Source organism: Aedes albopictus, chromosome 3 (assembly GCF_035046485.1).
Source record: "Aedes albopictus strain Foshan chromosome 3, AalbF5, whole genome shotgun sequence".
In the NCBI taxonomy this organism is placed as follows: domain Eukaryota; kingdom Metazoa; phylum Arthropoda; class Insecta; order Diptera; family Culicidae; genus Aedes; species Aedes albopictus.
Window position 1 is genome coordinate 12,051,036 of NC_085138.1, and position 26,966 is coordinate 12,078,001.

General features: G+C 38.2%; 1 protein-coding gene across 16 annotated transcripts in view; it reads left to right on the top strand.

Moving 5' to 3' along the window:
* LOC134284228 (centrosomin-like) overlaps nucleotides 1-26,966 on the top strand; it is a 139,198-nt gene that overhangs the window by 60,993 nt on the left and 51,239 nt on the right. For 7 of the 16 annotated variants that reach the window (XM_062842894.1, XM_062842893.1, XM_062842897.1 and 4 more), the window contains one exon: nucleotides 13,646-14,143. The exons of 4 other annotated variants lie outside the window; for them this stretch is intronic. In XM_062842894.1, the coding sequence (XP_062698878.1) occupies nucleotides 14,061-14,143 (83 nt within the window). In that variant the 5' untranslated portion in view covers nucleotides 13,646-14,060. Of the gene's footprint in view, nucleotides 1-2,118; nucleotides 3,415-13,645; nucleotides 14,144-26,966 lie in introns of those variants that run through there. 5 more of the 16 variants (XM_062842898.1, XM_062842896.1, XM_062842901.1 and 2 more) reach the window with 3 other exon arrangements.

Sequence of the window (26,966 nt, forward strand, 5' to 3'; positions counted from 1 at the left end):
GGAATCTCGTGGAGATTTGCTGTGGAATCTCGTGGAGATTACCCCCGGAATCTTGTGGAGATTCGCTCCGGAATCTCGTGGAGATTCCCTCCGGAATCTCGTGGAGATTCCCTCCGGAATCTCGTGGAGATTCCCTCCGGAATCTCGTGGAGATTCCCTCCGGAATCTCGTGGAGATTCTCTCCGGAATCTCGTGGAGATTCCCTCCGGAATCTCGTGGAGATTCCCTCCGGAATCTCGTGGAGATTCCCTCCGGAATCTCGTGGAGATTCCCTCCGGAATCTCGTGGAGATTCCCTCCGGAATCTCGTGGAGATTCCCTCCGGAATCTCGTGGAGATTCCCTCCGGAATCTCGTGGAGATTCCCTCCGGAATCTCGTGCAGATTCCCTCCGGAATCTCGTGCAGATTCCCTCTGGAATCTCGTGCAGATTCCCTCTGGAATCTCGTGCAGATTCCCTCTGGAATCTCGTGCAGATTCCCTCTGGAATCTCGTGCAGATTCCCTCTGGAATCTCGTGCAGATTCCCTCTGGAATCTCGTGCAGATTCCCTCTGGAATCTCGTGCAGATTCCCTCTGGAATCTCGTGCAGATTCCCTCTGGAATCTCGTGCAGATTCCTTCCGGAATCTCGTGGAGATTCTCTCCGGAATCTTGTGGAGATTCTCTCCGAAGTCTCGTGGAGATTCTCTCCGGAATCTCGTGGAGATTCTCTCCGGAATCTCGTGGAGATTCTCTCCGGAATCTCGTGGAGATTCTCTCCGGAATCTGGCGAAGATTCCCTCCGGAATCTCGTGGAGATTCCCTCCGGAATCTCGAGGAGATTTCCTCCTGATACTTTTTAGAATATCAAACTCAAATCCATCATTATTAATGTATAATTGATAAGTAGTATCAACATCTGACCTATTGACCTCTCGTTGTAAGTGATATCCCCGACCAGAAGCACATAACAAGTCATAACAAAATTATGACAACTGTTATTAGAAATAAAAATGATTGATATAATTCTGTTATGAGGATTTTTCCATGCGAATATCCATAAAAAAATTGTATTACCATTTGTTATAATTTTACTATCTAAATTATAACAAAACTTGTTTTATTTAATCAAACAGACGTATAACAACATTTGTTATATTATGCATTGTAATATAATTGCCTCTAACATAATTTCGTAACACTTTTATTGCACGTTGTTACAAAAACCATTGTAACAAAATAACACAACCTGTAATAATTTTTTTTTCCCATCTAGTAGGTATTGCAGTCGGCATGCAATCGATCACTTAACTGAGAATAAAAACGTTTTTGTTCATAGCAAAGATATCGGCATAAACACAGATATCATATTGCGCCTACTTAGACCTATCATCGCTTGAACTCGTGCTCATACCACCAGTTATCTCTGCCTACTTGGACCTCACCGTACTCAAGATTCGTACCCTTGCTTCTTTTCTTCTTTCAACTCCCTCGCAGACTCGGTCGGTGGATTGGTAATTCGATAAACTAAAATTTGTGTGTCTACTGCGCTAATTTCCCCTCAGCTCGGTAATAAAGATGCCACTGCGCTCTGCTGCGCTGCATGATGCAGTCTCGGATTTCAAACAAACAAGTGCAATCGCACACGTCCGCCGCCGCCGTTCGTCTACGCGCCGTTGGCTGCCGGCAAACAGTAATGCACTCTAACATTAATCCAAACACAATTGTTTGACCGTAGATAGTCTGTGTTTCTTGCAGTGCCAGATACGCAGCATTCGTGGGTCTTATTCTAAAACGGAGAAAATTTAGAGAAACAAGACTACTGAGATTTGTACTAGTATATCATGTCTCAGGACATCATCAGGGATTCTAAACTATGCCTGGGATTCATAACAGAGCATTTTGGGGTCTCCAGTTAGCCTAGTGGTTAAGGCTATGGATCGCCAATCCAGAGACGGCGGGTTCGATTCCCGTTCCAGTCGAAAAAATATTCTCGACTCCCTGGGCCTCATAATATACAAATTCATGCAATGGCAGACAAAGAAAGCCCTTCAATTAATAACTGTGGAAGTGCTCAAAGAACACTAAGTTGTAGTGAGGCAGGCCAAGTCCCAGTGGGGACGTAAAGCCAATAAGAAGAAGAAGAAGAACAGAGCATTTTACTCTTGACGCATACTATGATTAGGTCATTTGAATCGTTTTCAAGCAAAACTTCTAGCGTGTACGTCTGCGTCTCTTACAAAAGTACAATTTAATTTTATCTTAACCAAACTCGGTTGATGCAGCTCGTGCAGCTCGGAGCTTGAAACGGCGTAGAATGAGACGCCAGAAACTAAGCGCGAAAACGTGTCCCGCATGAATTTAACGCTTTGCCATGTGCTGCGTATCGTCTTTTGGAATAGGTACCCTCCAACAACAGTGAAGCTCTAGTTTATGCGGGCGTAAATATAGCGCGTAAATAGTTGCATTATATAGTAAGTCGCAATACCTGATTACTGGTTATTACATAAAAATGAGTAAAGATCGACCTTTATTTTTTATTAATTATTGAAACGACTTTTATCGCAGTTAGTTGAAACCACCAGATTGAAATCGACTGTACAAATGAAATTTCTAGAAATACTATAAGCAGTACCGCACCGCATAGAAAAGACTTCAGGACTTCAGTATGCCACTAGAGTCCCCTGCAGAGCAATTCACAGATTACTTTGTTTACAATGTCATATTTGTATTCGGTCGTAAATTAATTCCCCGTCTGGAGTTTACTGCAATAACCCTGAATTGTGTCCACCGCACGAGGCTAGTTATGTACCAATATTCACACTTGTTGCGCATCATTGTTCAGTGTTTTCCGATGTGAAAATGCCTAGAAAAACAAGGATCTGCGCATGCCAACGTACACAGAGTAAGCCTACTTCAACGAGGCGACGAAAGAGCATCCGTCCATAGGCATTTGCAACCACAGCAAACAGCGCGCACGTACGTTGCTATGACAGCGGTTGCACCGTAAACAAATCGCGATTCCATGGTTGGTCGGTCAGTCCCATTCCGTACCGAACCGACACCGTGCTTCAATGTGACACATGTGACATTCTATAAATAATCATCGTTCAATCCTCACCGACTGTCGTCCGTCGCAGTAGTCGCAAACCCGATTTTGACGTACGGAATTCCGCACCCACGCACCTACGCTGGGTTGTCCATCTCCTCGATCTATCTAGTAGACACGTGTGAAGTTGTTCTTTGAAGTCGCCTACTGGGAGCTACCGAACAGTACTTCATCATCGCATCGCATGCTGCCTGCCCGCTTTCCGAAGCGTCTTGCGGAGTTGCGAAGGAAATGAACCAGAACTGTGTCATTTCCTCTCGGATCGTTCGCCGTTCGTTCCTGTTGTTGCTGCAATGCAATGGCCATACGCTAATTAGCGTGAAAACCGTAAGTCATCCACCGTGAAGTTTGTTCCCGAGCTGCACCTTTTCCACAAGCATCATATGCAAGAACATATCGTTTCGCTTCGAGTCGTAAATCAATTCCAATCGGGATTTCATAACATTGGGGAATGGGGGGTTAAATGAACAGGGGTTGTGTTTAAGGGCCATTCAAGCCTAACTTTACCAAACACCGTATCTAACAAAAACAACGAACGGAGAAAATCGAAGGGAAAGTTCACTGTTCCCATAGCAACTCATACATTAAGCATTTCAGAAATGTGAAAAATCCGTGTTTTTTTTTTTCACAAATCAGACCAAACATATCTAAGGTTCTGCAGGTCTAAAGGTCTGCAGAAGAGAGGCTCTCTTTGGTTTCCCTCTCTTTCGTTTATTTGAATTATGATGGTCTCCTTGCATAGAATGATGGTCAAAACAATCGTCTTCTGATTTGTACTGCAGAAGTAGTTGAAAAGTGTTGCATTGCAATAATTGAAAGATAAAGTGAACAAAGAGAGTCTGTCAAATGCAGATAGGACCTATTGAAATGTTTGGATGGTCTAACTAGATGTGAATTACATGTTATTTTTACTCCCATCGACTATCCAATTTACTCACACTAATTATCTCCCGCCGGTTGCATTTTTGGCTGAAGAAATAATTGAAAAATTTAAACTGCAATCTTTTACTAAATTTTTAGAACATGTTACCATCTACCATATTGGTAGGCAAAACAGAAGAATTATGCCACATTTTCACCAGAAATGACTAAAAATGTGGGTGTCCATTTTACTCCCACATTCCATAACCGTTTATGCTCGAATTTCGCAGGGTTCCTTGTACGATGATGAGTCGGAGTCAGTCTCCGTTCAAACGGGAGCATGTGTCAGTGAGCCATGTTTACCGACAACGACGGAGCAACTATTTGGCAATACGTATACCGTGAGAGCATTAGTAGTGTTCCCATTTTCATTGTTTACGATGTGAAACATGGGATTTCCTCTCTGTCATCAGTTTCGTCTAGAATCTAGATGACTAGAGGTCTACGCGTGTCTACGACGTCTACGGACGCCTTGTTTTCGCCGATGATGACTAGATCTTTCCGCACAATCTCTCTTGTCAGTAACAGCAGTAGGCTATGAGTAGTAGCTATGGATACATCCGTTATTACATTTCTTGTGTCGTTGGTCTAAAATAAGAATTACAAGTTCGCAGAGTACGTCGTCGCTACTGTATGCAACGCAAAGATCCGCAAGTTTGACCGCGAATGTAAATATTTATATGTGTCTTTCTTCCTTCGGTGTTTATGTTTATTCGCGCAGACCTTCTGGATTACTCGGATTGATTGAATGCTTCGGTTTCCTTTAAGTAAATATAGACAGACGTGCTGCCTGCCGGTGCGTATATTGTTTGTATACGTTTGCTTGTGCGAATCGAATAAGTTATTCGTAGTATAATCACCATTTTTAAAACCTATGGTGCAAAAACAAAATAATTATTCAAGAAATTTTGGGAAACCAGGGAATTTCGAACCACCGGAACGAAAGTGGAACTAACCTTACTTTTCGATTTTTTTTTAAATAGGTACGTAGTCAAATATTAAATACTCGTTAAGATGCCAGTACACAGGGTCAAATAATAGGGTAGAAATCTACTTCGTCATATGCGTTAAATCCCGTATTATCAGACGGGAAATAGCCGATAATTACAAATATTTCAACTTACCTTTGCCAATGGCTCATCAGATAAAAGCAAAAAGATGGCACTGGAAATCGAATAATTACGCGAAATTTCACGTTTCAATTTAACTCCAATAACGAGTATTCTCGTTTTTGCGTACAACGAAGACAATCACATCAAAGCAGCACCTAGCCGAATTTTTTTTCAGCACCATTCAATTCTCATTTCGCCAGATGCACTTATTGAACCAAACTTCAATTCAAACCCCACAAAAGCTCTGTTGCACTTCAAAGTTGGATTTCACTTCTGCAGATTGTAACAAAAGCTGCTCCAACTAATTAAATAAATCATTTTTTCCCGTCGATAAAATGTAAACAACAAGTTGTCTTCGTCTAGGAAGGATGCAAGCAAATGTGTGCGTGGATTTTCTCCATACGAAACATCGTATTTTACAACCACAAAGATAAATTTCTTCGCTGCACTGTGATGGCGTATTCTATGATCTGGTGGGTAGAAATAATAAATGCAAAAATTATTTCGATATTCGCACGCTATATCCATCGCAATGCAAAAGCTTTCTACTTAAAAGTAATTTGAACACGTGATTTGATTTGGATGGCGAAGAACTTGACCATCTTTTTTAGTGAACTCATAGTTTTTGACCATCCTATGTATCTTAATGTCACGTAGAAGGAGTGCCGGGAATTGAATTCAGGTTGTGCCCGAAATAGACGGAAATAGAATTAGAGAAATAATTATTCATTCTTATTGTTAGTTGGTCCTTTTTCCAGTCTAATGCCTCTGAATGGATTTCTCGTAGGTGCATATCAATTTTCTAAAGTACTTCGAAGTTCAAAAATATCTGTAGAAATTTTCTTTTTTTTTCTAACCCTGAAATTATCTCAAAATGTGGTCTTGGTTACCTCTAAAATTTTACGATGTTTTAAGGTGATTACGATTAGCAAATGCCATGTAGACACTGACGAATCTGGAAGTTAAAATCCATCTAGAAATTATTAATTGATCCAGAAATTCTATTTGAATTTCTTTCTGGAACTTCTTTTGAAATACCTCTTGGAATGCCTTCCAGGTTCCAGGATTTCTCACAAGATGCCTTCCATAGTTCCATATAGTTTCAAGCATTCTATCTGGTATTCCTTTTTTTTATTCCTCCCAGTGATTTTTTCAGATCCCTACCGCTATTTTTCGAAGCTTTGAATTTCTTCCGTAGGGTATTCCGGTGTTGCTTCCACAGTCCCGCAAGGGATTTTCCCGGAGTTCTTGCTGCGTTTTCCCAAAGAAATTTTCTCCCAAAAAAAAATCGTGGAATATCTTCCACGATTTATCCCGAGATCTCCACAAGAGTCCTCTCAGATGTTGACGTGGATTTTCTCCTAGAGTTTCTCTCAGGATTTCTCTTGAAAACTTTTCGCGTTTCCTTGCGGTGTTCCTCTTGGGACTTCCCCAGGAGGTCTTCAACACAAGCTATTCTAGGGATATCTAGTAGTGGTCCTCCAAGGATTTCTTATGGAGTTTTTCATTTTTTTTTTGCAGGAGTTCCTCCCGGGATTTATTTCGAAGTTTCTTCTGTAATTTCTTCAAGAAATATCTGAATTTTCCTAGAGTTTCACCCGGGATTTCTACAGGAGTTTTAGCCCGGATATTCCCTAAAGGTTCTCAGGGGATTTTTTTTTAAGTTTCACTTGAGATTTCTCTTGAAGTTTCTCACGTCTCTCAGAAGATTGATTGTGATGTAAGTCCTGGGATATCTCACAGAGTTTCTCTTGACTTTCTCCTAAGTGCTCTTTCTGGAATTTCCTCATGTAAAAATATCTTTGATGAATTTCTGAGATCATGCTTGGAGCCATAACTGCATGGATCTTTGGGAGATTTTCTAAAGGAATCTTGAAGAAATTCTTGTAGAAATGCTTGTAGGAGTTTTTGAAGGAATTTCTAAAGGAATCTTTGATTGATATCGGTGCGCAATTTATTTACAACAAGCAGCTAGGCCTTTTCACACGTTAGGCTAGAAGTACTTGGAGGAATTACGTAAAATGTTCTCGAAGAAAATTTTAAAAGTAAAGGGATTTATGACAGAATTTACTACGAAATGCCTGGATTATTTCTCAAAGAAATCAATGGCGGAAACTCCAAAGAATTCCTCTGAAGTTCTTTTGTGCAAATCAAAAAAACAAACTTTAATGGCATTCCTATAGATTTTCTTGGAATTTGTGCAAGAGGCCATGGAGGGATTTCTGTAGGATCCCCTGAGGAAAACCGTTGAGAAATACCAGAAGGAATCTTTTCTACATATATTGAAGAATTCTTTGGAGAAACTCTTGAAGACTTTAAGAATCCCTGCAGGTTGATAAAAAAAAGCTTGAAGAAATTCCTAAGAAATCTTTGAAAGGACTTTTAGAAAAATCGTTTGAAGTACTGCAAAAAGAACGCTTGAAAAATTTCTTCGTTTTTGGAAATTTTTAGGAAATTCTCAATGGAATTCTTGGGAATATTATCGACACAATTACTTTAGAAACGCTTGGAGAAGTTCCCGAAGCAATCGCTGGAGCAACTTTTGAAAGAATTTTGTATGATGTCCTTGAAATAACTCCTAGACGATTCTTAAAAGTATCCTAAGAAGAATTCTTGGTGAAACTTTTCATGGAATACTTAGTAAAAATACCTGATGAAATCATTAGAAAAAACTTCCTAGAGGTTTCGTGAAAGAAATCTGGAAGAATCCTTGGTGTTATCACCAAAGAAATCTTTAAAGGTATCAATAAAAAAAAACATGATGAAAACCTTGGACAAATTTCGGAACGGTTTTTGAAGGAATTTCAGGATAATTTTTTAAAGATATTTCTGTGAATATTCTTGAATTTTTTTGCGGAACTTGTATAAACATGATATGACAAAATACTTGCATGATTTTTGATAGATTTTATTACAATATTATTGGTGGAATTCCTGAGGAATTCACGTTTAAAATGTTTAATGGAAGACTTGGAGAATTGTTAGTTAAAATCTTTTAAGATATTTTAGAAGAAAAATTAAATAAATTCTGAACGAATCTTTTAAGAAATCGCAACAGGTTTTCTTGGATGAACAACTAAAAAGATCTTCGGAAAAATTCCAGATGGAATTTTGGGAGGTATTTCTAAAAGCCTTTTTGAAGGAATTCTTTTAGAATTTCAAATAAAGCTTTGGTAGAACCCCTAAAGCAATCCCTGGAGAAATTCTAAAAGAATTCCTCGGTAGAATTCTTGTAAATATGTTAAAATGCATCAAACAAGAAATGCTTGGATTGTTGATTTTTGAAACTTTTGCAGGAGTTTCTAAGAAGATCCTTGAAAAAATCTGAAAGAATCTATGTATATTTTCAATATTTTTTTTAAATATATACACTCAATTTGTCAATTAGCAACATTTCGTGCCTTCTAATTACAAGTTTTTCCAGTATACACTCCCGGTCAAAAGTTTGGGGTCACCCCCTCAAAAACATGTCATATTTTTAGGCCCATATCTCCGCCAATTTGCGTCCGTTTTCAAAACTCTAGGTTTTATTCAAAAGATAATAAGTCAAAGAAACTTTGAACATGATTTAAAAGAAACTTTTTCAAAAAAATTTGTATGTAAACCCGAGCAAAGTCCAACAACAAAATTACAGCAAATCGAAAACATGATTTGTATTCAGCAACAAATTGATATCACATTTTGATATCATTATATCTTTACTTAATTTGATTTCAAATTTTGCTTTCGGTTTGCTGTCATTTTGAATTAATGTAAATATTTTGTGTTACGATAGTTTTTAAATCTTTTAGTAAACTATGTGAAGTTATTCTAGGGATATATCATTAGTGCAATTGTATTATTGCATTTAGAATTTGATATCAAACGAAAAACACTACATTTGACGATTTTTCATTTTTCTTGCGCTGATAACAAAAACAGTTATCAATTTGCTATCATCGATAGCAGGAATGATTTTCAATTTGCTGTCACAGGAATATTTTTCTGCTCTCATTTTTGATGTTTTAACCGTTAAAACGACCAAAACGACAACAACCTGAGTTATCAAAATTTGCAATATCACAACATCAAAATTAGTTTTCAATTTGCTATCAGACTTTGCTCGGGAACTTAACCCAAAGTTGCCAAATTTTCTAAAAGATGAATATAAACTTACGGCAGTGTCGCTGGAATTTATGTCGACCAAATTTTAAGATGAGAGCGGTAATATGACTCATTTTCTATTAGCTTTCAACTGCTTTTTACAGAACTTAGCTAAAAAATCTTCTTGGCTTATTTGAAACAAAATGAATGATACTTACTCCATAGACATTGAACCACACATATTTGTTAAAATTTACATACTAAAACTTAACGTAAAGTTGCCTCATTTTTTGAAGTGTGGTGAAATGTGTTAACTTTACATAAAATTTTTAATAAAAATTTAATAAAAATAAAAATAAAAATATTTTTTTTATGTACAAAAATCGTTAAATACGTTAAGTTAAAGACATCAAACGTAAATTTAGTTAATTATCTTAGAAATGAGCCAAAAATAATTAAAATTGAACTATAGATGACGAAGATATCACCAACTCACTTTTCCATGTTTTACGAAAGTGACCCCAAACTTTTGGCTGATACATCATATTGAGGGGTGACCCCAAACTTTTGGTCGATGACATGAAGAGTAAATTTATTTAATAACTTTTTTCTAGATTTTTTAGCTAAGTTCTGTAAAAAGTAGTTGAAAGCTAATAGAAAATGGGTTATATCACCTCTCTCATCTTAAAATTTGGTCGACCCAATTTCCAGCGACACTGGCGTAAGTTTATATACATTTTTTTAGAAAATTTGGCAACTTTGGGTTAAGTTTACATACAAAATTTTTTGAAAAAGTTTCTTTTAAATCATGTTCAAAGTTTCTTTGACTTATTATCTTTTGAATCAAAACTAGGGTTTTGAAATCGGACGCAAATTGGCGGAGATATGGGTCTAATAAAATGACATGTTTTTGAGGGGGTGACCCCAAACTTTTGATCGGGAGTGTACTTAAGGCGAAACTGGAAACATTTCCTCACTTTTTGGTTTTTGATTTTTTTATTAAATAACGACGCAATATTTTCAAAATCGGTTTTCGTACACATGTAGAGTATGGATCAAGGTACAGGGGATAGACAAAATGATCGGGACAGGCAAAATTTTTACTTTTCCAAAAATGTTCAACTAGCTGTAACTTTTCGAGAAGTGTATCAAATATTCTCAAATATTCACTGTAAGTTCATCAACTAGTTGTGTATCAGTGGACAAAATTTGGAAAAGATCGGGCTATTCTGAACGAAGTTATAAAGATTCTAAAAAAAATGTATTATTATCCGATAGCCAATTTTTAGCTGTTATATCTCCGGATTCAATGGACCGAATGCAATGAAATTTTGACCATTTAAGACTTATATAATGAGCTCTGAAAAACGTTATATAACAGAAACAGAAATATAACAGAAAACAGAAAAACGGAGATATAACAGCTCAAAATTGGCTATCGGATAATAATACCTTCTTTTAGAATCTTTATAACTTCGTGCAGAATAGCCCGATCTTTTCCAAATTTTGTCCACCGATACACAACTATAGTTGATGAACTTACAGTGAAAATTTGAGAATATTTGATGCACATTTCGAAAAGATGCAGCTAGTTGAACATTTTTTGAAAAGTAAAAATTTTGCCTGTCCCGATCATTTTGTGTATCCCCTGTATCTTTGGATTTTTTTTTGTGGCGGAATATGTTTTTCGTTTTTGCAGAAACCATTTTTGAGCAAAATTTCGCAAAAAAAATGGTTTCTGCAAAAATGGAAAACGTTTTCCACCACAAAAAATTCAGAAGATAACTTGATCCATACTCTACATGTGTACGAAACCCGATTTTGAAAATATAGCTTCGTTATTTAATAAAAAATCAAAAACCAAAAAAATGAGGAAATGCTTCCAGTTTCGCCGTAAGAAATCCTTTCGTGATGTAATTTCTAAAGAATTCCCAATGGGTATCCTTTATGAAATCTGAGCCTTGCATTAATCACTCAAAGGATGCGAAACTTCTGAAGAAATTATTTGATTTTTTCATGATTTCATGATCCTCAGAGAATTTTTTTATTGATTTTTTTGGAGGAACCTCGGGAGGAATTATTAATATATTCTGATGAAATTCTTGACTGAAATGCTCTATGGATGCTTATAAGGACTTTTCAAAAGATTTCTCGAAAAAATTTTGAAAGAGTCCTCTCAAAAATCGCAATAGGTGCTTTTAGAAGAGTTCCTACAGGAATGCTAGTAGAAAATCCTGAAGGAATCTTTGGGGAAGCTCCAAGACTAGATGGATTTTGAAGAATTCTTAGGAGGAATTCCAGAAGGATTCTTCGAAAGAATTTCCATAGATTTTCTTCGCCCTACCAATTTGGTTCCGCACCGGGCCCCTAAATTCTTAGCTACGGCACTGCACTGTATACAGTATCCATGTAAGTTCAGTTTCAAAACTGTGTAAGAAATTTAACAGCCATATGGTCTGTGAATTTACTGAATGTTTTTATTGCTGAGTGTTGTGTAGGTATTTTTCCTTTTTAAAAGAAATTACAGTGGGAATTTCGAAGCTTTTTCTTGCAATTAAGTAAAAAAATGGAAATGCGCATGTTTTATTCTCGATAAATTGAATTGAGTTTATAATTTTCAAAATTCCCTCTGCAAAAGCTTCAAAAAATTAGGGAATTTCATTTTGTTTTTTGTTTTTATTTTGGTGTCTACTTAAGGGCGAACGGGACGGTCGGGGAAATACCCGCCATTGCTCTGTTGCTACTAAGATGGTAATCTCAGATTCTACTTCATATTTTGGAACAACTTGCAGTGCATACGCTGATTGTTTTTCAGCATCTGCAGTGCGATAGAACTCGAGATTACCATCTTCAAAATCGCGAGGCAAATTGTTAGAAAGAGAGGCAAGATAGGAAACATTTCACGGCGTCCCGTTGCACCTTTACCATCATGGGACTCGCTTCGTTACAGCTACCTTCTCAGGGGACTCACTGTTCTGACTTCTTCTCCCAGAGGATTCACTTGGATACAATTCACTCTCGAGGGACTCGCTGTTTAGCTTACTCTCTCATGCGACTTGCTTTGTTATAGCTACCCTCTTGGGGGACTCACTATTTTGGCTTACCCTCTCATGGGAATCGCTTTGTTATAGCTAACAAAGTGAGTTCCTTGAGAGGGTAATCCAGAACAAGCTCCCGATAGGGCCGCTGTAACAAAGTTAGTCCCTGAGAGGGTAGTCTATCTCAGACACTCACTTTGTTACAGCTACTCTCTCGGGGGACTCACTGAGGGTAGCTGTAACAAAGTGAGTCCCCTGAGAGGATAAGCCAGAACAAGCCCCCGAGAGGGTAGCTGTAACATAGTTAGTCCCTGAAAGAGTAGTCCATCTCAGGGACTCACTTTGTTACTGCTACCCTTTCGGGAGGACTCAATATTCTGGCTTACCCTCTCATGGGACTTGCTTTGTTACAGCTACCTTCTCAGGGGACTCACTAAGGGGGAGCTGTAACAAAATGAGCTGCCTGAACGGGTAAGCCAGAACAAGCCCCCGAGAGGGTGGCTGTAGCAAAGTTTGTTCCTTAGAGGGACTCAGGGACACACACAGCTTCCCTCTCGAGTGACACACTGTTCGGTCAGCTAGAACAAGGGACGTACTCTGTTACAGCTACTTTTTCGGGGACTCACTATTTTGGCTTACCCGATCAGTGGACCCGCTTCGTCACATGTTGGTCTAGATACACTGTTGGAGGAAATTAGGACACTGCCTCCAATAGGCTGAAGTATCGTGGTGTAATGGCGCCTTAAAACGACTTTTATCAAAATGATCTGCAATGTTAATCAAAAACAAAGCAGTTTGCTGCTGAAACCGTTGACTCACACGACTCAAAGAATGAGCCTGAATGAATGATTCCTTGAACAAACAGCTAATTAGTAGATATCTACCCAACAGTAGAAACTTTTCGTTTTTCTTAGCGCCGCCGCTGGCCGTTACAGTAACGTTGTGTTCGACCATTTACCTGTTTGCAGCAATTTAGTAGACCATCGAGGGCGTCAACGTTTTTACCCTATCGTCGACTTGGAACTCCCCCTACCTAGGTTCGGAAATTCAAATCTATCCATCTGCTTTCTTTCAATTTCTTGCCATTACCCCACCACCACCATTCGTTCACTTACGTGTTATACAGTGAGCCGGGCAGAGGCAGCCAATTGTGATGTGAGAAGATTTTCATTCACAACAATCGGGCTTTCGTCGAAAACTGGACAGTAGAAGCTGGAATCTCTAGTTTGCTGATCGCTTATTTATAGGTAGCAGAGTTTCATGGCTTACTCGATGAAGGACACACGGGAGAATATCTCACATTTGCATTTCGTCGTTTTGAAATCTGTTGAGTGCTATTTCGGGAATCATTTATTATTGCACATCGTCCATCGAAGCAGCCCACTCGGCGAAAAATTTCTACAGCAGCAAGCAGCGTACTAGACACTCGCTCCAACCCCCATTAAAACCTGTGAAAACTAGTGCCAAAGAAGAAGGCACGGGCGGGAATCCCGGCAGATACCTAATTAGTGAAAGCTAAACAAAACGTGATCTTTCGTGTGCCAACAGCGTCAAAATATCCCGAGTATTCGGCTAGTGAGTGAGAGGCTGAAGAATTAGAACATCGTATAGAATGAAAACAACTAGATCAGTGGCGTTATAAGCAAAAAAAAAGAAACACCAGCATCGGAACACGAAAAAGGGATTTGTTTTGATTGGTGACCTGAGCGGTGCGGTGAATCATCGTTGTCTGATAATAGCTACACACATCGTCGCACGTGTGCCCGAGTGGTGGCCGTTGCACAAACGTCGGCATAACAAATGAGTAGCGATCGTCATCATGTCCGGAATTTTCAAATATACTCCCAATCGGGCGGCGGCCAGCACGCCCAACCGCCGGTCGGCGTTCGGACTCGGATTCGGGTAAGTTTTTTTTGTGTGTGAGACGAACGAATCATCCGTTGCATTCTGAATGGATGGAATGCAATAGTGGGGATTAGAAGAATTCTAATTTTTAGGTCTTTGATCATCGTGGTGTCACAGTGGGCTTATATGGTGAAAATGGCCAAATTATTTCAGCATAATTGTGAAGGATCGCAGGACAAACTTTGAATGGACTTCCAAGGGAAAAACCAAGCATGCCAATATCTTTAAATTTTGTCCCACTGTGCATCGTCGGCTTAATATACGCCAAGTGGTACGAGTGCAAGTTCCATCGATGGGATCATCATTCCATCTTCGCTCTATCATCGCGCTTCTGGCGTGTAGTAATCTGATGAAGCAAATGCTTTCTTTTTATACCTTCCGACACCTTCCGGCAAGCGTCCGTGCATACCAAATTTAGACCATTGACTGACATTTTATATCCAAATGAATTTCTACGCCTGCTTATATGCTGCTATCATGTATTGTCTATAGTCCCTTATTATGCTCCTTACATTATCCGTTATGTCTACCCTTAAAAAATGCTTGAAGTCTCAGTGAGCATTTTTTTTTCATTTGTTTTGTCCTGTAAACGTGATGTTTTATTATTTTATATTTTGTATAGGAAATGTGTCCTCGACTTTAAAGTTTTTTATGCGTGTTTTGAACTCTTCATTTCGTCATCCTGCTTGCTTTCAAGTTACCGATATCAAACAGGTGGTTTTCCGTAATATAATGTATAAATCATTTAAGTTATATAAATTATATGATATAAAACTCATTATTTAATTTTCGATCTTCATTCGCCTTTCCTTCAGAATGTCACATCATTTGGAAACCACTGACATTATTGCAAGCATTAATGGCATCACCTACCAAGAGAAATTCAGATCAAATAACTGTTTTCTATCTCACTAACAGAAACAACTTATTAAAACAACTGTGTAGATGTTACGATATACAAAGTTTCTAGTAACAATAGATGTTGCACTAACATTTCCCTTTCATGATAACTGTATGAACAAGGCCGATGTTATTATTGACTTTTGAAAGCTTAGGACTCTCAAAATGCACACTGAGAATAGTAAGCTAATCAAAGACTTTTTTAGCTCTATGTTCATTTTGAATTGTTCCAGTCAATCAGTGGAAAGCAAAAACAAATTGCATGATCATCTCTTCTCATGTTTTCTTCGTTGCCCTGGCGTTGCGTTGCCCGTTCTACAAGCTTAATAAGTTCATTGAATGCTTCTGGCTTGCGTTCAACACCCTGCCCGAGCAAAGTCTGATAGCAAATTGAAAACTAATTTTGATGTTGTGATATTGCAAATTTTGATAACTCAGGTTGTTGTCGTTTTGGTCGTTTTAACGGTTAAAACATCAAAAATGAGAGCAGAAAAATATTCCTGTGACAGCAAATTGAAAATCATTCCTGCTATCGATGATAGCAAATTGATAACTGTTTTTGTTATCAGCGCAAGAAAAATGAAAAATCGTCAAATGTAGTGTTTTTCGTTTGATATCAAATTCTAAATGCAATAATACAATTGCACTAATGATATATCCCTAGAATAACTTCACATAGTTTACTAAAAGATTTAAAAACTATCGTAACACTAAATATTTACATTAATTCAAAATGACAGCAAACCGAAAGCAAAATTTGAAATCAAATTAAGTAAAGATATAATGATATCAAAATGTGATATCAATTTGTTGCTGAATACAAATCATGTTTTCGATTTGCTGTAATTTTGTTGTTGGACTTTGCTCGGGTGTATATTCCTTGAAAATTCAACATTCCCATTATTTAAAGTTACTGTGTTTGAGACTCGTGCCTATATACTGTTTCACATTTTATGATATTTAAAATTGTGTGCTACTTCTCGGTCATCCTTGTCTACCAGAAGTATTCGTAAAGAACGTGTTTCTTAGATATTGCACCCATATGGCACTGATGAGTAGAAAGCAACTTGCAAACCAATCAAAGCAATCTCATGTTTTACACAGCACATTGAATGTCAACTTGTTAAAGCTTATGAGTAGTAAATACATTTGAATGATGGTATTGGAAACCGTTCGTGAAAACTGTCAACTTTTTTTTATTTAGCTCAACAGCTTCCAACGCTTTCCTTTAGAGCAACAGATTCAGAGATTCTTTTGAATGCCTATATAGCATCGATTCAATCTGCTGTTGTTTCACTCAATTTTTTTATCCTTTTTTTTGTGCAAGAAATCTTTTCCGTTCTCTGCCTTTGCCTATCAGAGAAACGTTTTGTTTTGGTTTACTGCCTATTTCCATCAGAAACCCTGTACTTTCATCTCCGCCCATGTCCGTCGGAGACTACTTCTATTTAAATTATCTACGGCCTTCTGCCCTTGTCCGTCAGAAGCCTTTTTTACGTTAAATTTTATACATTCTACTACCAACTACGCCATTGTAGTAATCTGATGAAGCAAATGCTTTCTTTTTATACCTTCCGACACCTTCCGGCAAGCGTCCGTGCATACTAAATTTAGACCATTGACTGACATTTTATATCCAAATGAATTTCTACGCCTGCTTATATGCTGCTATCATGTATTGTCTATAGTCCCTTATTATGCTCCTTACATGGCGGTCACTCTAGTTCTAGTATATTGAATGCGATACGCCGATGCGGAAGTGCCAATAAAATTCTAGCTGCCCCGTATACTACTCGTACGAGAGCTCATGCTAGAGTCATCAAAATTTGATAGATCCATTAGTGACGAGGGGAAGAGAAAAGTGCACCCAAATTAATGTGTTGTTTTATATTTCGAGTGGGAAGGGTTTTAAATATTTAGCAATCCAGTGAAGTCGGTCCTCTGGGAAAAAGGTGATCTGGTTTTTTCTAGCAAATGTTCCATTAGATTTCTCAACATCCATACTTGGTTGTATAGTATCCCTATGGGATGGAGGTTGAACCACCCGCTACGACCTCACCGTCAAGCTTACCATGCACCTATTAAAATTGTTTTGTATTGATTCTGCGCTTCGTTTGAATGATTAGCAGGGGTTTAATCCAAAAGTGTTAAAGGTTAAAGAAGGATTCATCATTCATCGCCCCATATCTCACAGCAATGCACTAAAATTCTAGGGCCTGGCACCCCCGGTACCCCCAGTAGTTTCGCCTATGGTTAAGGGTGGTCATTACTTCGAGGCTTGAGGGTATCATAGTGGAACACTATCAGTTATCACATACACTGGTAGAATCCATCTATGTGAATTATATTTAGGTACCATCATTGAGGAACATTACCTAAAAGGTATTTTGTTCAACGCCTTTTGTATTCAGCATTAGCGTGGTGCTGACGGAGGTGCTCAACCGCGCGAGGTTAAAACCCATCAGAAAACTTTCTTGAAATCCTCGTAGGCTTGCATTAAACTCTACTGAAGCCCTTGAAGCCCACTGGAATGCTTTGAAGCTAACTTTACATTCTATAGAACACCCCAGAAAATCTTGCCATTTTCTCGCTTACCGCCGAGTATTGTGTTCACAGCATCTTACGTTCAAAGACACATTTTCGACTCCCTTCAACGTTCAAGACTCAGGGTGTATAGAGCAACTGGAAAGTCCAATGTCTTACACAGCGTGATTTTGTCTTAGTCTGCAAACTACGGGACTTCAGATGGTTATAGAACTGCTACGAGCTTCGTAAAGTACACAAATTTATCCACTATTTCTATTTTTTTACCATTCAACATCACTCACTATTGGATCCACGCTGTCTACTGGTGATCATGTGTTCCATCTTGTTGATGTTGATTGTGAGACCTATTCTTGCTGTCTTTCTTGTAAAAGTCACGAACGCTTTTCCCACGGTTCGACGGTCAATTCCGATTACATCGATATCGTCCGCATAACCTTGGAACGTGTTCGACCGTATGACAATGATAATGTTCACTTGCATTTTGACTGCTTGTTGTTGAACAACAAATTCGAATAATCATTACTCTGCTTCATTCTGTCTAAGGTTACGACGCCGAAAGATCGGCCAAAACTCGAATACTTGCCCTCGATTTATTCAGCGTTGTACAAATCAACCTAATCAGATTCGATGGAAAACTATGTTCTATCATAAGCTATTACGCTTATTTGAAGTTGATTAACAGATGGTGGGCCTGCAAGACGTGCTTTCGGAATTTACCTTGGATTTGTCAGAGAGTAAACAGTTGATACCCCAACGCACTATGGGGCGGCTCCATACAAACTCGTGGCCAAAAATATTTTCGCGTCAATTTCATAATGTCTTGCTCCTATTCGTAGGGTTTATGCCTTAAAAATATGAAAAACATATTGAACAGGTTGTTTTAACAAGACAGCTTCAAACAGCTAAAATTATAAGGGCATTGCATACTTTTAGGCGTTTAAGGATTTCTGTTCTTATTTTCAAAATGTATTCCAATTCGTAAAAACACGCATCGCTAAGAGATTCAATACCAGATTTAGACTGCATTATGATTGATCTACCGAGAAAAGCGGTCACGACGACCAAATGTTTCCTCAGGATAGTTAATTACCAATAGGATGATTTTATATAGCAATACCTCAATCATCACCGACAACTTGATTGGAATTGCAGAATAGCAGCTAGTAGCAGCCAAATTTGATTTCAATGTCTCCCAGGGATCCTTAAGAAAGACACAGAAGTAGTCTCGAAGCGAAACTTTGCGAAACTTTTTTTGTATGGAACGGTTTGTATGGGGAAAATTTGTTTATTTTGAAGTGGCATCATTTATTAGTTTTACAATCAACTTTTCTAAGTTTGATATGTCATTCGAAAGGTTTATAAGTAAACTTTAAGAAACTACTTTAAAAGTTCAACATTTTCTATTTAAGCCGAAGATATGCGAAGATGAACAATTCAATCATTTTACCAAAAAATGCCAATGGTCTCATTCTGCTGCAAATATCTCGATAAGTATATGAATTAGCAAACTCATATTCTAGGGTTTACTGGTCCAAGTGGTCTACTTGCAACTACCGAACCTAAATCTCAAATTGAAAAAAGTCAATTTTCGATTTTTGGCCACCTGAATCCCCTTAGTGCAACGACCGTATCAATCTGTTACACAGAATACGTGACATGGAAGTGTGCGTCGATTCGAAGAATGTTGTTTCTCCGTAATCGATCATTGACGCAAACTTTCCCGCTACTCACCTCATCATAACAAAAGCGCCACTGTATATCCCTTTCGGGACGAAACAGCACAATTATGATGTTATCAATTTCTATTATCTATTATTGTATCTCTGAGCCTCAGAATCAATTAGTATTGCTAGCAAAATACATCATAATAAGTTTAACAAAAAGTTAAAAACCATTCCAAAAGCTAAAAATATAACAGTCGTGTTTTCAAAAATATTTGTTCAATCCAGGTGTGCAGAGATAAAAATGCGATAGAAAAAGAGTAGTTCTGCAAAACGGAGAAGAAAAGTTGTACCGTAAAACGGGGTATCTTTGATAATGCGGGTAACTTTGATAGTGCGACAAACATTGTGTAATTTATCTTATAACTATGATTCCTTCAACAAGTTAAGAAAAAGGTAAACGTTAATCAATTCTATAGATATTAAAGTTCATCTTAGACGAATTTTCATTAAAATCTAGTTTATATGCAACTTTTTGGGCAAAAAATAAAAATTGTTGATATTTTTGTCATTTATCAACCCCTTTAAACAATCTGCTGTATGACTTCGTTAAAACTATTTTTTCAATGAATGGACTTTTATTCTCGATAGATTCATCATAGTAGATTCCAAATCTGGCCTTGAATCTCTTAACGAAGTGTGTTTTTACGAAATGGAAGCAATTTCGTAAATTGGGATATTAATCTCCATACATTGATAAACGCCTAAAAGTATGCAATGCCCTTGTAATTTCATGTAGATAAATATGTGTTGTTCAAAATTTGTTAATAAAACATTAAAACTACCCAAAAAAAGAAAACTAACCATGAATAGCATGTAATCATATGTTGATGTACCGTTAAGCAATTATTATTACAAAATTAATGATTTTTGATAGCTAAATTTATTGTGTTTTGCACTCAATACTCCACAAACTCATTTTTATATGAAGAATTTAGTGAAAAATCAATGTTTTGATATAAAAAATCTATCTAATATATTCCACAATCCTTCTCTCATCATGTTCATACTCCTAAGATTTCAATCTGTGATTGTTTTTTGAGATTTGATGTGTTTTTAGGGCATTATCAAAGTTACCCCAAAATGAAAATCTGATTTTCGGTTAGATGAAAAACTAAAAGTTATCCAAAATATTTCAGTTTATCGAATCTTTTAATTGCAATTGATAACTGATACCCCAGTACTTGTTTTAAAAATGTAGAACTCGGGGAAATACTGTTACATGTAAAAATATTGAGAAAATTCGCTGAAAAACTATCAAAGTTACCCCATTTTACGGTACCTAATTTGTTGACAAACCCAAGATTTCTGAATAACCAAAGTGGGATCAGTACAATTGTGCGGGCCCGTGCCAAAGGCGTTCGATGTTTCAAAGGAAATTGTTTACTTTGAGGCGCTTTATGGTGTAGAATATTGATCGTAATTATTAAATAACTACAAAAGCGTAAATTTCTCGATTTTGCTTAGGCTAACCAAACCAAGTGGAAATTACATGGTTTGATTAGAGTCAGTCTAGTTAGAGTCTGGCGGACTGTCACTTTCGATCGGAGCCAATCGAGCATGACGTCATGGTGTAGCATTTATCGGTGAGGACACTATGACGTCATGCTCGATTGGCTCCGGTCGAAAGTGACAGTCCGCCAGACTCTAATTATAGGGACTCTAGGTTTGATTGCTTTGACATTCATGCATACAACAAAGGAAATCCACATGCTCCGGTGGGAATTGAACCCACGACTCCCAATTCGCTAGACGGGCGCTTTTTTCCTCCAAGCTACGGAGCCACTTGACCATCTCCGTCCCCTGAAGGCACAGAACTGAACTCAATTCCACTGACGCACATAGTTTGTTACTTCTTTTCAATGAATAACAACACTAATTGTCATACCGATAAGTCATCGGATAGACAGTGCTCGAAGCTCACGACAATTTTCGAAAATAGGGGACGGAGATGGTCTGGTCTAGCTTGGAGGAAAGAAGCGCCCGTCTAGTGAATTGGGAGTCGTGGGTTCGATTCCCACCGGAGCTTTTTTTCATAATTCAAATCTCAATTTGTTCATCAAACACGTGTTTCTGTTATGTGCATGAATGTCAAAGCAATCAAACGTTATTATCGTGGAGATTCCACCTGTTTAAGCGAGGTATGCACTTCAAACGGAATCACTCAAGTAATTTTCGTTCAGTGCATTATTTTTCCATAACCGAAATGGTCAAGAAATTTAACACAGCAAGCCCCATTTGATTTCACTTTTCGTTTCAGCTCCGTACTAGGATTCGGAATAAAGCGACGCTTGATTATTTCTTGAGCGATTCCTTGCCTGAATTTCCCACGCAGCGAGATAGGCCAAGAAATTTCTTGCGATCAGCGTACTACCCATTAGACTCCTGCGCGAAAATTAGTTGCGTAGCCCGACAGATGTAAAACCAGACCGCGTCCTGGCTAATATTTTACGCTGTCTTGTTAGGTACACATTTGGTGATAGTTTTGCATTGTAAACAAACATTTATAACACACCTACGCTGAAAATGAGCCTAATCATTTATTTGCGTCGGAATCTATAAAGCTTCACAACTGGCAATACTACAAAAGTTTTTAGTTCAGTTATTTTGCCATATAATTTCAACTCATGCATCACGAAAATATCGATATTGATACAGGATAACTGTAAGCGAATGAAATAGATACCTATATTGAATAGATAACGACTACTAAAAAAACAGGAAATAGCCTGTCTCATGACAATGCAGTTTACTACAGAAACGTCTACCTGATTCAAAACTATAGGGTGTCCCAGAAAGTATGGGCACAACTTTGCAGCTCTGCCATTTGGGAATGGATGCATAAACAAACTTTATTTTCACACATATCCTGCCTTAATATATCAACATCAAATGCCAATTATTAAAACTTGCATTTCACACTTCGTTTGAATGCGGTAGAACATCCCCTGAAAGACCTTTTAAAACTTCTGCACAAATTGGTATATTTTTCAAAAACATCGCTTAACTAATTGTTTTCTACGCATGAAATTAAGCTCGATAAAAATTTCAAAAAATATATCCGTGTATTCTACACGTATCTATTATAAAACCCTTTGTTTGAATTGAAAACTTATACTTTTGGACCTGAAAAATGGATTGAAACACCAAAACCGATATTTTTGAAAACACGTTTTTCTTATAGTTGAAAACAAGCTTCTAAATATATATAACAACATGCAGAAAATTACATTTTTATTTCACTATAAGTAAAATAAATGCTTCAGCTTTATAAAGTGTAAATTGAATTATTTTTATTCTCGTCAGAACATGTTTCAAAACTCGAATGTCTGTGGGCATGTCTCATCCAGAAAAAGAAAAGGTGAATTTTTGAGTATTCTCAAAATTCTGAAATACCCGTACGCACAGGCAAAACATATTTTTATAAAAAAATTCAATCAACCGTCTAAGGAAACATGTTTTCACATGTATCATGTGAAAAAAAAAATCGAAAAAAATGTTTTGAATTTGGATCTTTGGCAAAACCGTAAAAAAGTAGTTTGTGCAGAAGTTTTAAAAGATGTTTCTTCATTTTAAACATTCTGCATACAAAAAACCCTTTTTAATGTATAAACTCTTTACAGGAATCAATTAAAATACTGTGAATAAAAATACAAAAATATAAAAATTGTTGTTTGTTAAGAATATTATTGTATTTTCGCTATACAAAGTTGTGCCCATACTTTCTGGGACACCCTATATTTCTTATCTTCCCTTACTCTCCCACTTTTGCTCACTGTAAATTTAAACTTTTTTTATTCAGTAAAGATCATGATGAGAGTGTCTGCATTCGATTTCCGATCGCTCCAAGAACTTTTTGGAAGAGAGAAACCCATACATGGCGTTGGATTAATCTATCAATTTTTGACATTACTTTGCCCTAGCCTATTTTCTTATAACTAACTAATATATGGTTTGTTACATTATCGGAGACTCATATTGCCCTCTAAGAATGAAGTAATGCGTGACAGTTATTTGGAGGAATCCAGTCTCAGGAATAATCTCGGTAGAAATCTTAGGAAGAATCCCTTTAGAATTCCAGGAGAAATCTCTGAAGAAATTCAGTAAATAATCCCTGGACGAATCCTGGAAGAATACTGTGAGGAATCCATGAAAGTATCCTTCAGGAATCCCCAAATGAATCAATGGATGAATTCTGGCAAACGCAAAACCCCTAGAAGAATCCTAGACCCTGTAGGAATCTTGGAGTAATCCCTGATGGGATCTCTTGGAAAATCCCTTAAAAAATCCGAGAGAAATTTCTGTATGCCTTAAAGATTCCTATCCCGGAAGGAACCCCTGAAAAAAATCTGGAGAAAGGAATCCCTGAAGAAATCCCAGCAAAAATCCCTCAAAGAAACCCTGAATGATCCTGAAAAGTCTTATAGGAGTTCCGAATCCCTGAAACAGTCTACGTATCCCTAATGAAATGCCCGAAAAAATCCGTAGGATTTCTAAAACAGGAATCTCTAACACAATCTCGGGAAGAATCTCTGAAGGAATCTCGGAATGAGTCCCTGAATAACTTACGCGATAAATCAATGAAGAAATCCCTGGAAATTCCCTAAATCTCGAGTAGAGATTATATCAGGGATTCGGAATAATCTGAGAAGGAATCCTCGGAGAAGTCCCTGAAAGTGTTCCGGGTAGGAATCAATGAAGGAATAAATCTCTAAAGGTATCTCGGCAAGATTCCCAGAATTCCCAACATGTGCCGAGTTAATCACGGGAATCTTCTCACGAGCTAGCGTGAGGAAGTCTGGAGGTGCCGGCTTAACGGTCGATAAGCACCTCAATGGCGACGTTGCAAGCATCGAAGGTGGCGTAGTAACAGATCTAGGAATACGTGCACAGGACAGTCCCTAATCTCCAAGAGATTGAGAGGAAGGTTGGCCGATTGATAAACAGCGAAGCCGCTGCTGGAGCAGATCAACTGCCAAGCGAACTTCTAAAATATGTACTGTGGAGAAGCACTACACTGGGTCATCACCAAGATTTGGGAGGAGGAAGTATTACCGGAGGTATGGATGGAAGGTATCCTGTGTCCCATCTACAAAAAGAGCGACAAGTTGGATTGCGGAAACTATCGCGCGATCACACTGCTGAGCGATGCCCACAAGATACTCTCTCAAATTTTATACCACCGATTGCAAGAGAGTTCGTGGGGAAATATCAGGCTGGATTTATGGGTGAACGCGCTACAACGAATCAGATGTTCGCCATCTGCCAGGTGTTGCAGAAATGCCGTGAATACAACGTGCCCACACATCATTTGTCATAGATTTCCAATCGGCGTATGATACAATCGATCGAGAGCAGCTATGGCAGATTATGCACGAATATGGATTCCCGAATAAACTGATACGATTGATCAAGGCGACGATGGATCGTGTGATGTGCGTAGTTCGAGTATCAGGGACACTCTCGAGTCCCTTCGAATCTCGCTGAGGATTACGGCAAGGTGAATGGTCTTTCGTGCTTGCTGTTCAACATTGCTTTTGGGGGTTCAATAAGGAGAGCGGGAATAAACACGAGTGAAACGATTTTCATGAGGTCCGTTCAGCTGCTTGCTTTCGCTGATGATATTTATATTATAGCTCGCAAATTTGAGACGATGGCGGAAACGTTCATCCGACGACACGACAGAATGAAGCCAGGCAAATCCGATTAGTCATTAATGTGTCGAAGACAAAGTACATGATGGAATAGGGCTCAAGGGAGGAATTACCGTGCCCGCCACCCCAAATTTCTATTGACGGTGATGAAATCGAGGCGGTTGAAGAATTCGTGTTCTTAGGCTCACTGGTGACAAAATTCAGAGACGCATTGTGACAGGAAAACGAGCTAACTCCGACTCCGAAAAGCTCTACGATTCAACAAAGTTCGGCGTCACACGAAGTTAACTATCTACAAAACGCTGATTAGACCGGTAGTCCTCTATGGGCACGAAACATGGGCGGGTCACGTCATCAGGATGTCGGATAGCAACCCGATTAAAACGGTTCTCGAGAGCCATCCGATCGGTGCAAGAAGACGTGGTGTGTCGCGAGCTAGGTGGGTCTATCGAGTGGAGGACTATTTGCGGACCTTTCGCAGAGTGTAGAACTGGAGACGCACAGCCATGGACCGAGTAGAATGGAGACGTTTCCTAGGTACAACAGAGGACACTCAGGCCTTAGTCTGACCGGTAAGGTAAAAGTACATACTTACTGACCTATAAAAAGGACACTTGTAGGATATGAGTTAATCTGTTCGTTGGCATGCTAACGTTCTCGCCAATCAAATAAGTCTCAAAGTGCTCTCTCTACCTACACACTTAGAAAAAATCATCGACTTCTGTAATGTTTTACCAAAATCTCAACCGTTAAGTTCGTTTTACAGGAAATATTCGGTAGAGTTAGCAACTTTTATCGAACTTCGTTAGAATTTGACAGACAAACGATAGCATTTTACCGAAATTTCGTATTTTTTTACTGAATTTCGTCAAAAACCTAACGCTCAGCGGTTGAGATTTCGGTAAAAAATACTGAACGCGATTAGCTGTATACCTTAGTTTTATCTGTCAGCGACTTTGTTTTTTTTTCTCACGTCATTTCCAGTTTCACAAAATTTCCGCATATCACTTTGATCCGCACTGACTTGCGCCTCAAAATGCGATCTATTCTTAAATTAAACTCATGTTCATGCTTTTACATGAATCTCGTGGGCTCCAATATATCTTCTTCTGCTTCTGCTTCTGCTGCTTCTTCTTCTTCTTCTTCTTCTTGTTCTTTGTGGCTCTACGTCCCCACTGGGACTTGGCCTGCCTCGCCTCAACTTAATGTTTTTTAGTATTTCCACAGTTATTAATTGAAGGGCTTTCTTTGCCTGCCATTGCATGAATTTGTATATTGTGAGGCAAGCACAATGATACACTACATATGCCCAGGGAATCGAGAAAATTTTCCGGACCGGAACGGGAATCGAACCCGCCGTCTCCGGATTGGCGATCCATAGCCTTAACCACCCCTGGGCTCAAATATATAAAAACCGTTAAATACACTCAGTAGCAAAAAAAAGCCGAGCTGATTTTTTCTCTTAAAATGCGTCATGTTCAATCCGCTGCAACTTTGACAATTATCAATATTTTTGGCTGAAAATTTTACCACTTCATCATCAATATATCGATAATGTATGGACAAAATTTCAAATTGATAGAAATTATATATTTTGAGTTATAACAACTTACATGAAAAAATCCGTTTTTGGACATACCTTTTTCAAAAATTCGTATTTCAGTGAAAAATTTAAGTAGCTTCATAAATATTTCACTGGAGCGTCAGTAAATGTAGGGAATGTTGTGGTCAAAATTTGAAATGTTTCCATCCAGCGGTTTGGCCCACAGAAATCGTCAAAGTTGAAGTACCACTGTGGGTGCCTACAGTTTTCACTTCATATTGACCACGCTGAAACACCGGTGCAAAAGAAAAGCCGAGGTCAATTCGTTCCATTAATGTTTTGATCTAAGTTTTAATAAACAATCTTTATTATATGACATATTTTTTATTAATTTTCGTTTGGTCTGCTAGTTGTTTATGACATTCTACACGTAACATATAGTGCGTTACGCGTTA